This window comes from Schistocerca nitens, chromosome 1 (assembly GCF_023898315.1).
Source record: "Schistocerca nitens isolate TAMUIC-IGC-003100 chromosome 1, iqSchNite1.1, whole genome shotgun sequence".
In the NCBI taxonomy this organism is placed as follows: Eukaryota; Metazoa; Arthropoda; class Insecta; order Orthoptera; family Acrididae; genus Schistocerca; species Schistocerca nitens.
In genome coordinates this window covers 704,925,588-704,942,154 of record NC_064614.1, presented here as the reverse complement: position 1 = coordinate 704,942,154, position 16,567 = coordinate 704,925,588, and the positions used below count along the sequence as shown (strand labels likewise).

At 38.2% G+C, this 16,567-nt stretch overlaps 1 protein-coding gene across 3 annotated transcripts in view; it reads left to right on the top strand.

Moving 5' to 3' along the window:
• The window catches only part of LOC126259706 (helicase domino), a 444,931-nt gene that overhangs the window by 56,488 nt on the left and 371,876 nt on the right, over positions 1-16,567 (top strand). For all 3 annotated transcript variants that reach the window (XM_049956690.1, XM_049956698.1, XM_049956682.1), the window contains exon 7: positions 4,361-4,574. In XM_049956690.1, the coding sequence (XP_049812647.1) occupies positions 4,361-4,574 (214 nt within the window). The remainder of the gene's footprint in view (positions 1-4,360; positions 4,575-16,567) is intronic.

The following is a 16,567-nucleotide window of genomic DNA, read 5'->3' as shown; positions in this document are numbered from 1 at the left end:
TGAAGTGAATGCTTCTGCGATAGAAGGTGTTTCTGTACATTATTTGTCTTTTCTCGCGCAATTTGAAGATCAAAATATCTGCAGACTACTAACTTCGACCTTTCGTGGACATTCATAGATATACGATTGATGCTTTGACAGTGCTACAGACAGAACTGACAAGGCACTTACCGTAATAGTAGAACTGAGCATACGGCAACTTTATTTTAACATTATGGGAAGAATTTCAGCACAATTAAAAAAGTTACAGATTTTGTTTTCCAGTCGCTATAGCGCAGCGGGCAGGCACTGTAGGCTATTGTAGCAGATGGCCACAAACATAAACAGATGAGAATTTTGACCTACATAGGGGAAGGAGCAGTGCGGGGAAACAAACTCCATCTCCATTTCACTGGGCAGCAGCGTACAGCATAGTTGATACATTTTCACAGGGATCACCAATCTCTACTGGTGTTGGAAGGGTCGTAATCAAAATCCGTGATGGAATGGGTTCAGTCGCTTCACTATTTCAGATTAAGGGAAAAAAACAAGCAATGCACAACATAAAGCATTCCGGGACGGCTACCGTGCAATTGTTTGTTGAAGTCAACTGAGTATTGTTAATGACGTAGTTCAGGCCCAACCTCATTAACGACATAGTTCAGGCCCAACCTCTAGCAGTATTTGATGCAACTATAGTTCAAAACATGCTCCACCTAATTACTGAGTTAAAATTGTCTGCATTATACTTTCTTTTGAGCTTTAGGTAACAAACAAACTAACTTATGCATGTCTTTCTCATAAAATGCTACATCAATGGCTAAGTACTACATTGCATTAAGTGATGTATATCTTAAACAGACCATTCAGCCATCCACAACTGGCACAGCACCAGATCATTGAGAGCATTGATACATCGTTGCATTTGTACACTTTATTTTGCGCACATTATCTTTCCAAATTGGGCTTCACCAGATGACATACAATGCCAGTAATTGCCTACATTTTTGATATTGTACGCAGAAAATTCAGCTGTTTCAAACTATATCTGATGATAGCTGATTTTGATAAAATTTCTTTGAAACACCATCTAATTAGTAATTCTGTGGTTTTGCATTTTGAGGCAGAATTTGCATCTATTTCGCATTTATCGCAGAATGCAAATTTCAACTGACAAACTGTCTGTCCTCGTGAACTGTGGCCAAGAGAGCTGGACTACTCAGTTGCTGAATATGCTGTCCAATACACTGTGCTTCAATTCATTGACACCTTCACCGCCTGCACCATCTGGATCCTACATACCAACACTAGTCTTTCTGAACTGCGCAGCCTGCAATATATCCTATGTTCCCATAACCTCCCCAACCTTTACTAGTCCCTGTCCTTCACCTACCTATCCCCTTCCCTGCTCTCATTCCAGCACTGTATAGTCTTCTGTTCCACCAACGCACCCACAAGTTTTTCCCCTACTCTGCTTCTCTCCTTTTCTGGTCCCTCACATCAAATTTCTTCCCCCATCAGGTGCATTTGCTCTGTACGTGTTTGTATGTTTTCTTCTTTGGAAGAAGGCCTTTTGGGTGCAAACTTAAAACGTGCAGCACTCTTTTTATTGTGCCTAACTGTGCAAGAATAATTGTTTCACAAGAATAATTGTTTCATGCTATTGTGTATTTTTCAGAAGTGTTGTATAAATGAAGGAAGTGTTGTAGCCACATTTTGTTGTTTCCAGTTGTGTATACTGATTTTCAGCATTTATGTCTTGTCTTCTACTGATACTATAATTTATATTTCATATGTTTCAAACGCTGTTTTATCTTTCTATTTAGCATTCACATTCCAATTTCTTCTCTAGATTACTAGCTGTGTACATTGTTTGTTGTCATCATATTGTTCCTCCTTAATCTGGCATCACGCTGATTTGGGACATTTATGGTAGTTTTCAGTCGTGCTTTGGGTGTGCCTCTTGCCCTGAAACTTGGCTTCCATCATTCATTTTGGTGTTCTTCCATCTTTCACATTCTTTCACATACTGTTTTCAGTTCTGTCATTCAACTTTTTTTACTCCTATTTCCCTCCTGAAATTTTCATTTCTTACTATGTCTCACCTTGTTTTTCCCTAACATGCTTAAGAATTTGATTTCAGTGGCCTCTTCTTGTCATTTTCTAGGTTTTCGGTGTGTATGTCAATATTGGGTGTAATTTACACCCTATACAGCACTTCCTTACACTTCATTGGCATCTCCCTTCCCCAGACTAAGCCCCTCACACACATGGCTTTGTTGTACTCTTTTTTTTCTAAATTCTGCCCCCCATCATTGCATTCTGCATTGTGCCACTTCCTAAATATTTAAAGTTGTCCGCAGTTTCAATTTCCAGTCCTGTAATATTAGTTTGTCCTTTCCTGCCTGTGTCCCCTTAGATTAACAGCATAGCCTTACTTTTCATCACATTTCATTTCATGCCATGTTGCTCAGTTTTTTCATTTAGTATGTATAGTTGTTCTTGTACTTCCTTACTGCTGGTTCCCCACAGCACAGCATCATTAGCAGATAGCAGTAACTTCATCTCCCGTTTTCAGTGAACTTCTTTTGTCTCTTTCACAATTTCATCCATGAAATTTTAGTGATCTAGATGGTAAGGTGTTGAAGTTTAATACAAACCTCAATACTTCAAACAATTTATTTAAATATTCAAAAACTCAGTATGTGGCAACAGCTATAACCTTTTTGGTTTACAATACACGTTTGCATAGGAAATAATAATTATTATCAGAATGAATTTAATTAAAAATAACTCTAACCAAAGCAATTATTAAACTCACTATTTAAAACTTTAAGCTATTTGAATAAATTCTTCAAACAATTAAGACATGTAAAACTCAGTGAAGATGCATTAACTTTAAGACAATAACATTCAATGTTTAAAAGAAGTTCTTTAAAGAAAATAAAATACAAGGATTCTCTGTTGTATAAAATGAAGACTCCAACGTACCACCTTTGTTTACTGTATCATATGCCAAAGCCTTTATGTAACTGGTTATTGTATCAAGACTTTTACAATATAATAAATAAGCTGCCTGTAACACAAAAAAGTTTATACACGTAAAATAAAACAAACTACCGTAACTTCAAGATCCAAAGCCACAGCTGAATGAGCCACTAACTTTAAAGTATTTTACTTGAAATAATTTTCCATTGGTTGAAGAAATTTCTAGGTCAGATACTAAGAAATACTGATTAACTGTTACTATAACTTCATTGTAACAGTGTTTGCCTTTCACTCAGGTGAGAATTACACAGCAATCTTTGATAAGTGGCAACACTCCCCTATGTTCAAGGCAGCAGAAAACATATTACTTGATGTACATGTTCTTTTAAAAACAGTTTCGATTTTTTTGCGCTCTTGGTGAACACTTAATAACCACCACGCGACAGATTGGAAATTGGGATGATATAGACTGGTAGGCTTCATAGACAACGCAGATAACTTCTTGAAAGAACTTAGTACAGCCAAATGCTCACCATTCTAACACCAATGCAGTCTGCTCGAAGTAAGCTGGTCATATACCACCACAGTGACTGAGTGCAGTTTTGAACATACAGCCCAAATGTTGTGCCGTTCTCACAATGGCTCCCCCCCGAGGCATTTAGCTGTAGAAGTGAATCTGACTGCTATACCCCTGGATAGCAACCCTCCCGAAGGATTCACACCTCTTGACAGGAGATTGAGCCTTGTTGCTTTCCACCGATTATCAAATGCAGTCCAAACTGTACTGTTGTCTTGTGCACCATGCCAAGGCCGGAAACACAGCTGAGCGTTCTTGCCGAAAACACTACGCTCACACTGCTTGCAGACAAAGCACTACCACTTGTTACTACTCTTAAGTGCATTGTCACCAGAGAGCTCTAGATGTGCATGCATACTTCTACATCCACTCATCTTCTGCCTGGCCTCTGCTGACAACCGCTGAAGATGCCACCTATTGACCAGAAGCAAAGATCACTTACTCACTACAAGCTTGATGGGTGCCACGGCTCAATCCATCACCATTGTATATAATAATGGCAACACCACACTTCCTTGTCTGAACCCCATAACATTCCTAAAGTTTCCAACTTGGGACTGAATTGCAGTTGATGGTAACATAGAGAAGATTGGGGGAGGGGGGAGGGGGGGGGAGATTTGGTCTCTATTTCAGTCCCTAGATTATGCTTTGGAATTTTCCTTTTGAACTTAGGAAACTGCCTTCTACTTTCACTGCTTGGAAGTGAAAGTAAATACTTGCTTTTATGTCTTCTGTGCTATAAAAATTACATGTCTTGTAATAGCTGCTGAGATCTTGCATATTTTTAATTTGTTTTAATTTTATTATTTATTACAGTTAGTTGAATATAAACAACAAACAAGGTTAGAAGAGAAAAGAAAAAAGGCATTAGATCAACACCTAAGTTTTATTGTTGATCAGACTGAAAAATATTCCAACTGGTTGGCAGAAAGCATGAACAAAGGTGGTGATAGTACAAACGTAAGTGTTCCTGCATCAGTAGCTTCATCTCGTTTGTCATCACCATCAAGGAGAACAACTGTGTCTGATGGTGAGTACCACATTTAAAAAAAGAGACTAGGCTTATTTATATCATTGGGTAAGCTATGACTAATCAGGTTATCTGTGAAGTAAATGACGATTGTATCTCTGAACTTCTAATGCTTCATATAAGTTCAGAGTTTACTGAGACATTGTTAAAACTGCTTATTCGGGTTAATCTAAATGTTGGTTTCTTCTTTATTCAAACAGCAAATCCTAGCATCCAAATTAATTTCTGATTTTGCTTCTTTCACATTATTACATCCAGTAAGTTAACTGCATGGTAAAATTTTTCTAAATTATGTAGCCATACCTCTGTCTTGAAAATGCTTTCTTCCTAAAGGGTTTGTCAGCTGCCACCATTGTGAGAAAACAGCATCTGTTTTTCCCTGAAGTGTTATTTCCTTATCTTTCATTCTTTGTCATTTGTATTCTAAATGTGTGTTCTTAAGGTCTTTGAAATTAAGTATTTGGTACTGCTACAGATCTCAAATTCAAGTAATTTAAGTCATAAAGAAACTGAAATTTTTCCCGTGTACAAAACTATGAGGTTGTTACATTCTTCTTCTTCTTCTTCTTTTTTCTTCCTCTTCTTCCCGAAACGTTTCTGCTTATGCATGATATTCGCAAAGCCTCTTCCAGTCTTCTCTTTTTCCCACAATCCATTGTAGTCCTCTTAGATTCACATCATCTTTCACCTGTGCTTTCCATCTTGTTCGTGGTCTTCTAGTTGGTCTTCTTTCAGATTCTAGCCATTACAGATCTCTTCGTGACAGTCTTTCTACTTCCATTCTTTTAATACAGCCAAATTATTTCAGCCTATTTTTCTCTGTAGTTTCTTTTACAGTATTGATCTTCTACATATTTTGTATTGTTTCATTTCTTATCCTGTCCCTTCTTGTCTTACCAAGGATTCCTTGTAGAAAGCACATTTCTGTTACTTGCATTCCTCTCAGATCTTTCCTTGTCACAATATTTTTGGTTTAAAGTTAATTTGTATAAAATGAGCAAAACATATTTCCACTGCTAGTTGCACAACTGATCTAATTGGTCAGTTTTTCTGTCACATTATCTTATTTTATCACATTGTAGAATTAAGTCAAGTAATTCTGTGTCATTAAAACTGATTTATTCTTCCAACATGCTTTCATTGTGAATAACTGAATTAAAATTCATCGTGTATTTTGAATGATATTCTGTATTTATTTGTTACTGCACTGTCGATCAGTGACCATGGTATTACTCTGTGGTTAACTTTTGCAGTAGTGCTGTATAAAAAAGAAGCTTCGGTCACTGCTATTTTATATTGCAATGGTGTTTGAAATTTCTTTACACAGATTTTTGTATCACATAACTTATAATTTGAAAGATGTGGATTTGAAATCCCTTTATCAAAGTGTATTTTATTTAACTGTATCTCTGAAATGATTCAGACACTGCTGTGATTGTTCACCAGTTGGTAACGTAGTGAGCAAAAAGTGCAGTATAGTATGTTCTGTTGCAAAATGAAGTCTCCAATGTCTTGCTGTGATTTTGGCACAGGTCATTGCTGCCGTATGTCCAGGTACACCAAACCATTAACAAGTTTTCATTCCAAGGAAAAGTGGTCCGCAAATTTTGAAGAGGACATGGCACAGAAGGTGATTTACATCTTCATCTACACGGATACTCTGCAAATCACATTTATGTGCATGGCAGAGGATTCATCAAACCACCTTCACAGTTCTCCATTATTCCAGTCTCATGTAGCATGTGGAAAAAATGAACACCTGTATCTTTCTGTGCGAGCTCTGATTTCCGTTATTTTATTATGGTGATCATTTCTGCCTATGTATGTTGGCACCAACAAAATATTTTCGCATTCAGATGAGAAAGTTGGTGATTGAAATTTCGTGAGAAGATCCCACCGCAATGAAAAAAGCCTTTGTTTTAATGAAGCCACCACAAATCCTGTATCATTTCAATGACACTCTCTCCCCTATTTCGCGATAAAACCAAACATGCTGCCCTTCTTTGAACTTTACGATGTCCTCCATCAGTCCTATTTGGTAAGGATCCCACACCGTGCAGTAGTATTCTAAGAGGATGGACAAGTGTAATGTAGGCAGTCTCTTTAGTAGACCTGTTACATTTTCTAAGTGTCCTGCCAATAACATACCTTGTTTGGTTAGCTTTGCCCACAACATTTTCTATGTCCTCTTACCAATTTAAGTTGTTCGTAATTGTAATTCCTAGGTATTTAGTTGAATTTATGCCCTTTAGATTTTATTGATTTATCACGTAACTGAAGTTTAACGGATTCCTTTTACCACTCATGTGGATGACCTCACACTTTCTGTTGTATAGGGCCAATTGCCAATTTTTGCACCACACAGATATCTTTTCTAAATCGTTTTGCAATTTGTTATGATCTTCTGATGACTTTACTAGTGACAGCGACATCTGCAAACAACCTAATACAGCTGCTCAGAATGTCTCCCAAATTGATTCTATGTATAAGAAACAGCGAAGGACCTATAACTCAACCTTGGGGAACGCCAGAAATGACTTCTGTTTTACTCAATGCCTTTCTGTCAGTTACTACATACTATGACCTCTCTGACAGGACTCACGAATCCAGTCACATAAGCGAGACTATATTCCTTAAGCACCCAATTTAATTACAAGCCTCTTTTGTGGTATGGTGTCAAAAGCATTCCGGAAATCTATAAATATGAAATCAGTTTGGAATCCCTTGTCAAGAGCACTCAACACTTCATGCAAGTAAAGAGCTAGATGTTTTTCACAAGAATGATGTTTTCTAAATCCTTGTTGACTGTGTGTCAATAGACCATTTCCTTCGAGGTAATTCATAATGTTCGAACACAATATATGTTCCAAAATCCTGCTGCATATCAATGTTAATGATATGGGCCTGTAATCTAGTGGGTTACTCCTACTACCTATTTTGAATAGTGGTGTGACCTGTGCAACTTTCCAGTCTTTTGGGTACAGATCTTTCGTCAAGCAAATGGTTGTATACGATTGTTAAATATGGAGCTATTGTATCAGATACTCTGAAAGGAACCTAACTGTTATACAATCTGTACCAGAAGACTTGCTTTTGTTAAGTGATTTAAGCTACTTCAGTCCTCCGAGGGTATCTACTTCTATGTTACTCATATTGGCAGTTGTTTTGATTCAAAATCTGGAATATTTACTTTGTCTTCTTAGTTGAATCAAGAAAGGGTTTCACAATCTGTTGTGGATGTTCTGTGCCCACCTTTCCAGATGTGTGAAATGTGGCTTCATCACTGAAATATAAATTCTGTGAAAAACCATCTTCCTCCAATATTTACTGCAAGTCATTACAAAAGTCAGAATGAATTTCATTGTCCCAAGTAGTCCATGCTAGTAACAACTGCAGCTGGTATGGCTTTACAAACAGATCTTTGCATAGAATGCGCCAGACGGTTGACTTGCGTAATATGCAGTTCTCTGGTTGCTTGTTTCGTTGATTTCTTCTTGTTGCTGATGAATGATTTTGCACACCTGAAGGTCCTGGCCGGCCAGTATTCATCAAACCTTGTGGGCAGCCAGTCTCTCAGGATATGTTGTACTATCCATGGATTATTTTGTCTGTCGGAGCTTTTACCTGATATTTGGTATTAAATTTTCACTGAAATATCAGAATTTACTCATATTTAGGGAATTCAAGGATACAAAATCACTAATTATACTCCATGTTCTGACATGCCTACTCCCTAGTGGTGGTCTTTGCAACTATGCACAGTGAATATTGTGAATCAAAACTTGGATAGATACTCTATGTATATACTAATAATAAATCTGTAAAAACTTTGTGTCTGTCTGTTTATTTTTGAAGACGTTAATCTCCAAAAATGGTAGATGCTAACCTAGTAAACTACTAGTGGATTTTTATGGGTTTTTCGCTAATAACTTTAGCTAGGGGCACCATATAGCCTATATTTCATCACAGTCAGATCACAAAAAAATATATTATTACACATTATAAAAATGTTACGTAACCAGGTTGTACATATGTTTGACATCTCCTCCGAAACCCCTGGACCGATTTCAACCAAACTTGGTACACACATCACTTACTGCCTGGAAAGAATTGCTATGGAGGTAAAAACCACTACCTTTCCAAGGGCTAAGGATAGGGGTGAAAAAGAAGTTAGGCCACAAACTGTGAATACTCAGATTTTATTCATCCATTATTTGAGAAAGGGAGCACTTACTGGTGAGAAACTGTACACATAATTTCAAACCTAGTGACTTTCAACAAATTTTGCACTTAATTTCGAACATTTACAAAACTTTTTCTCGCAGACACTCCCCACTCACCCACATGATGATGAAAGGAAAAACATTTATCGCTTACTACTTTCTCGCTGTTCATTTTTGTACTGGGTACAACTTTTTGATTTATTGCATTTTTACTACTAATGGTATTTGTGACATGTTTTGCATACAATGTTCACATATACCACTGAATGTACCAGCAAGCTTATATACCTTTTATCGTATCACAAAAGACAGAAAATCTTCCTGGCAATGGTAGACATGCTTAAATTGTAACTTCTTGGCAGATTAAAACTGTGTGCCAGACCGAGACTTGAACTTGGAACCTTTCCCTTTCGTGGACAAGTGCTCTAACGAATGAGCTACCCAAGCATGACTCGTGACCCATCTCCCCAGCTTTAGTTCCGACTGTACCTCATCTCCTACCCTCCAAACTTCACAGAAGCTCTCGTGTGAACCTTGCAAGTCCAACACTCCTGAAAGAAAGGATATTGTGGAGGCACGGCTTGGCCACAGCCTGGGGGATGTTTCCTGAAGGGGATGTGTGTGTGTGTGTATGTGTGTGTGTGTGAGAGAGAGAGAGAGAGAGAGAGAGAGAGAGAGAGAGAGAAAGAGAGAGAGTGATTCGATTTGATTTGTGTTGTTTATCACCAGTTAGTGATGTAGAGGAATTCTTCTGCCGTTTAGAACAACTTATGGATAAACTATCAACACACAAAAAATCTTAGGTATTCTGATTTGTTGCATTGCTACAACTATAGCCATATAAATTCATTACCCATCAGAATAACACTTAACTCAAAATCTTGTATGGACCATGTTGTTACAAGTTGAAATAGGGAAGAATTAGTGATAAGAAGTATTGAAAACTATCTCTCAGACCACAGAGCTCTGTCCATAGAGATTAAGACAGCTACAAAATAGTTCTGAGCACAAGGAAATTGGCAGAAGATATACAAATCAGACTAATGGAAAATGGGGTCATTTCTATGAAACATTTAATCTTAGTTGTAAACGGTCATGTCCAATAGTAAAAAATAACTAGAGAGTACGCAAAGAATCTTAAAATTCCTCCAGAAGTCTGCAAATTGAAGAAAAATATGAAAGTCCTGTATGTGCTGTTCAGAGATACAAAATTATAGTACTTCCTAATACAGTATAAAAACAACAGAAAAACTTACAGGAAATCTCTGATGCTTCTAAGAGCACACTGTTACACTGAAGAGATAAGTGAATCCAATAATGTTAATAAAATGGCTTGGAATTTAGTAAACAAAGAATGTGAAAATAAAGAGAATCGAGATGTTGTAATATAGCATTAGTAGAAAATGGAATGTTGGTGAGTGAGCCAAACATTGTGTGATGCTTCCAGGTGTATGAAGAAGAAATTGAACCAACACTAAAAATAAATTCAGTCAAAATGAGTAATTCATTGTCCATTAGGAGTGTAACAGAATATGAGGTGACGAAAATAATCTCAAAACTCATAGTAAAAACATCTAGTGGCTGGGATGACATACATCTACATTTAACTTTTAAACCTTCTGAGATACGACCAATGTATAGAAAGAAAGCAACCACTGACATAAATAATTACAGTCCAGTTTCATTGTCTTCAGCACTTGGCAAGTTTCTTGGAAGAATAATTCTAGAAAAAAGGAAATCTTTCTTCTGTAAATACATCTTATTAAACATCTCGCAGCACAGGTTCTGAAAAGACAGATTCAAAATACACTAGACTCTAGCTAAACTGGCCATTGCTCGCACATATGGGTGCTGGATTAGCGAAAGTGCCGGGTTGTTAGAATGTCTAAAATTTAGTATAAACACAGGGATTGTACTTTATCAAATTAAAAGATACATTCATTTTTACAGAAAACTTAGTCCTTGGGTGTGTATATGCATATTAGTATCAATCGACATTCATAATGAAGCATGCCCCAAAGTTATAGTTGTCACCATGATTATATACAACGGTAGTATGCTTTATCACAAAATGGCTTTACAAGCATTTCATAGGTCCTGCCATGTTTCTGATTGCTGCATAACGTATTCCAGGAAGACGTCTCCAGCTTCAGCACCAGCAGTTTGAGATATCCACATGTTGTCTGCTCCTATGTCCTCTTCTTCATCAGTTTCATTGTAACTTTCCTGTGAGTTTACGATAACTTCTTTTCTGCTGAAGTTTGGTCATAAGTAGTGCCCGTCCAACACTGTTGCCAGCCAAAATGGTTTTATGCGAAGAACCTCAGTTCAGTTTATAACTAATTTCGAGTTTCTGCTTGAGGTCTAGCATAACGTGTTTCCCATTAGAGGTCATGATAATGATCCGCAAGGAAAGCAATAATTTCAGAGTGTACAGGAGTGTTGACCATTATAATTAACTAACAACATTGTGGTGGACGAAATTTCATTATTGTAGGTGTCATTTCAGGTTGAACAACTAGAATCTGGAAGTGTGTCAGATTACTTAGAGGCCAGGCTACTGAGGGTTGTATTAGTGAGAGTTTAGTGTAAAAGTAGTGATAACTTTTTTTTCCACAAACTGCTAAATGGACTGGATAAAGGTAACAGTCATTGGGGCCTTTTGGATTTGCCTAAGACCTTTGATTCTTAAATCATTCAGTACTATAACCCAAATTAGGAACTTAGTGCCTAATAGGAGTAGCACTAAACTTCTTAAGTTCTTATCTCCGAGATAAAAGTTAACTAAACCATGTTACAAGAATGAAAGTAAAATTCTAACAGTAAAATGACCATACGAAAGTATCAACTGTGGTGCCCAACAGGGAGGGAAGTATTCTTTTATTGTTTATTGTATACATTACTGACATAACACAGCCACAAAACTCGCAAGTTACCGAACTATGCTGACGATACATCATTTATTAGCTGGGACATATTAATGAGCTAGCATTACAAAGCAATAAAGAGAACTCTGAACTGATCACAGAACACCTAACAGTGAATAAACGTACATTGAATAAGACAAAACTGTTGAAACGGAGTTCTTTCTGAATCATAACCAACCTCGCACTTTTCACTGTCTTACATCCGATAAACGTAATTTTTTAGGCATTGTGATGGATGAACATTGTACGTGGATAGAGTGTATCAGCTATATGTGTAAAAAGATTAGCTGCAGTATTTACTTACTAAAACATCTTTCAAATATAATAAATACTCCTGTCCTTAAACAAGTGTACTATGGATTAATTCACTTGCATTTGCAATATGCAGTTGAAATTTGTGGTGTGGCACCCACAGTCTACATGGATAGGATATTCAGGCTTCAAAAGAGCAGTGAAGATAATTGCCAATTTAAGTAAAAGACAATCCCTTAGGGACTACTTCAAAAATTATAATTTATTAACTGTATTCATTGTACATTCTTAAGACTATTCTCTTTCTAAAAGAAAATGGTGAACTGCTGTAATGAATAGGTAATTCATAATTACAATACATGAATCAGATGTGATTGTTGTGGGGTACTGACTAATAAGAGAGCTACAGACCACAATCCACTTCAAGGACAGTTCTAAAATAGTGTGTCAAATAAAAACGTGTGTGTCTAAAGTCACTATCCATTTCAGTAGTGATTGAAAAATCAATTTCATTGTGAAGTTTTACCCATGTTGTGCTGCCCTTCTACATGAACGCCATCTACGCCACATACTCCATCGTTTAGTAGTGGAACAAAATGTATACCTTAACATTTCAACCGTAATGTGGCATGCTGCTTCCCTAATACGAATCCGTGGATCAGGCAGACCATTCACTTTGGTAGTGTACATTTTGGACTTGATTTATGCTCATACCAAAAAGGCTGAAGGGGTAAGGTCCAGACAAGGGGCAGTCCACAGCCGAGTTGACCCTCTGCCTATCCACCTCCCTGGAAAGGTTCTGTTCAGGTAATCACAGATGATGTGTGCAAAATTTGGAGGTGCACCTTCTTGCTGAAACAAAACTATATCTGCCTATCCACCTCCCTGGAAAGGTTCTGTTCAGGTAATCACAGACGATGTGTGCAAAATGTGGTGGTGCACCATCTTGCTTAGACAAAACTGTATCCTGTACGCAATCATCCTGAAGCTGCAGGTTGAGAAACAGTTCTAACATGTCAAGGTAGCTGTTACCTGTTATTGGCCTCCAGCAAAGAAAAATGGGCTGTACAGTTTTGCTTTTGTCATACCCAACCAAATATTGACCTTTGTTGTATCATGTTCCCGCTCCAGTAGCTCATGTGATTCTTCGTATACCCATATCGGCTGTTTTGTCTGTACACTTTCCCAAAAACATCGACAACAGATGAAATCCTTGTCCTCAAGATAGTGCAGAAACTGTATATGATAAGGATGTTTTCGTAGAGTGAAAACAGGATTTTACAAACTGTGTTGCGAGGGACATTCAATTCCCTACATAGGTGTCGAGTTGATGCCTTCGGATTCCCTATCACTGGCAATTTGAACCTGCTGCACTATTTCTGCCGATACACGTGGTCTTCCATGACATGCCTCATCATACACATTGCCATTACGATTAAATTTGTTCTCAAGCAGACATGTGTAACCTTGATGGGGCTGGTTTGTGGAATTTATGGGTAAATTCTGCTCTGGTGTCTTCGTATGACAATCCGTGTACCCATGCACAAACAATGGCTATCCATTCTATTCAAAAGATACCAGTATCTGCAGAGAGGAAAAAAAAGTAGTGTTTTCATGGAAATGGTTAGTGACTTTAGAGACACCCTGTGTAAAAACAGGTCCATGGAATTCCTTTTAACATTTTCACTGCTACAACTGTACTCCCTGCATTCCATGCTGAAGGCGGCATTTGTTGTGGCTGTACAGCTTGCCTTAAGCTAGTGTCTATGCTGAAAGACAGTGTTCTGGTCAATGTGAAATACTTATCATCTGATATTTTGAAAACTATTGAGTGAAAAAAATTGTTTTTTGCAGTCTGATACCTACACCTGATAAAGAACTGAAATTTTTCATTATAAGTCATATTTACTATGCTGTATCAAATTAGATAAAACATTGCTTGCAGTTTTAAAGAGTTTGCAGAGGTAGAAATGCATTGTGTATGGTTGAAACTTCCTGGCAGATTAAAACTGTGTGCCCGACCGAGACTCGAACTCGGGACATTTGCCTTTCGCAGGCAAGTGCTCTACCATCTGAGCTACCGAAGCACGACTCACACCCGGTACTCACAGCTTTACTTCTGCCAGTATCTTGTCTCCTACCTTCCAAACTTTACAGAAGCTCTCCTGCGAACCTTGCAGAACTAGCACTCCGCTGCAGAGTGAAAATCTCATTCTGGAAACCTCCCCCAGGCTGTGGCTAAGCCATGTCTCCGCAATATCCTTTCTTTCAGGATTGCTAGTTCTGCAAGGTTCGCAGGAGAGCTTCTGTAAAGTTTGGAAGGTAGGAGACGAGATACTTGCAGAAGTAAAGCTGTGGGTACCGGGCGTGAGTCGTGCTTTGGTAGCTCAGATGGTAGAGCACTTGCCCGCGAAAGGCAAATGTCCCGAGTTCGAGTCTCGGTCGGGCACACAGTTTTAATCTGCCAGGAAGTTTCATATCAGCGCACACTCCGCTGCAGAGTGAAAATCTCATTCTGGAAACCTCCAGGCTGTGGCTAATCCATTTCTCCGCAATATCCTTTCTTTCAGGAGTGCTAACTCTGCAAGGTTCGCAGGAGAGCTTCTGTAAAGTTTGGAAGGTAGGAGACGAGATACTGGTAGAAGTGAAGCTGTGAGTACCGGGCGTGAGTCGTGCTTCGGTAGCTCAGATGGTAGAGCACTTGCCCGTGAAAGGCGAGTGTCCAGAGTTTGAGTCTCGGTCGGGCACACAGTTTTAATCTGCCAGGAAGTTTCATATCAGCGCACACTCCGCTGCAGAGTGAAAATCTCATTCTTTGCGTGTGGTTGATTCTTGCTCGTTCATCGCAGCAAATGAAATGTAGGGAAGATTTTGAGTTTTCAATTAAAATTGAGAGCAGAATAATATTTCATTTTCAAGTAATTTGGTTTCGTATATGACAGGCAGTTGTGCGCAACACACGCAATTCTGTCCATGGAGACTTGCTGGCTTATCATCCAATTTTAAGAAAATTATTAGATGAAAAAATTTGATTTCTGCATTTCTTGTATTTTGATATCTCCCCCAATCAGGAATTGAATTTCTTTTGTGTTATTGCCATAGTTTCTGTGCAGCATCAAATTAAATCAAACATTGCGCAAAATTTTAAGATTTTGCAGGAGTAAAAGTGCATTGTGTAAACTTTGTGTATGTTTGATTTTAGCTCACACATTGCAGTGAATTAAATGTTGATAAGATAACAAAATCTTATTTAAAATTGAGAGCAGAACAATATCTCATTTCGTTCTCGAGTTACAGCATTTTATATCCTATGCACAGTCGTGCACAATATGCCCATTTGTGTCCTTGCCCATCACAAAATGTGGTCATAACAATCACCGTATTTCATAAACAGTTCACGATGTAGAAACGAGTTTTTTTGCAAATGACAGCAGGAAATGAGGCACATCTGTTGTATGATAAATAAACAAAACTGTTTTATTCACTGAGATATGGCAGTGACAGGTCGGCAGCTCAGAACGCATGCAGATGTCCATAGCGCTGTAGGAGAACCCAAGTGGTGCCTGTATACACGTCCGCAGCACCTGGAGAAAGGCATAGTGGGTCATGTATACATGTCTACAGCAGCAAAAGTGTTAAAAGACCAATTGAAAAAGTTTATCTTTAAATGCAAACATTTTAGGTTAGGCTTTACCATGACTGTTATTGACATTAAATGAAACAAGTTTACTGTTACCAGTCACTGTTTATTTATCTCCACTACGTGTGTGTTTTTTTTTTTGGGGGGGGGGGGGGGCGTGTGGGAGGAACTTGTTGCACTGTCTAGTGGAGAAATGGTGCTAAATGGTCATAGTATACATTATGCTGCTTGTATACAGGGTGAGGCAGCTAAGTCATAACATCCCTTGTATCTCCCCAGCCATAATAGATACAAAGATGCCATTTGGACAGTGCCTTGCAGGGACAGAGGCTACTTGAATACATGACATTTCATGTTTGTGCTATTTTTTATTACAGAGATGTGAGGCCATCTTTGCTTTGTTTAAAAGGAACCCTATGTTAAATTTAGGCGTAACATGATGGGCTTAAACAGAAGGTTTCAAATATGTGTATATCATAATGTTTAGGCAAATAGTTTTTTTGAGACACAGATATGTTCTCATATGGTGTTCGTCCTTCAAAGTGGCATTGTCGAATGTGACCTTTCCTGTTAACCACTGAGGAACTTAACAGGGAAAGCGTTGTTTTCCTGCTTCTCGATAATGCCGCAAGGTGACACACAAGATAGCTGGAGAGAAGGGTATAAATGTGCTGCTGGGGTAATGAGACATCACATTTCCGTCACAGTTTCCTGGAGCAGAAATGTACACCAATGAAGAAAAGTTAGATATACTTCTAGTGTTGGTGAATGCAGAAGAAATACTGTTAGAGCAATAAAGCGATATGGAGAGCTGTATCCTGATTGTGAGCGACCTACGCGCCAGCTTCTTGCACTATTTGCAAGAAACTACTTGAATTGGGATCATGGAACACCATACAGAGGACAAGGCAGAAAACTGCAACTGACGAGTTACATGAAGAGGGCATTCTA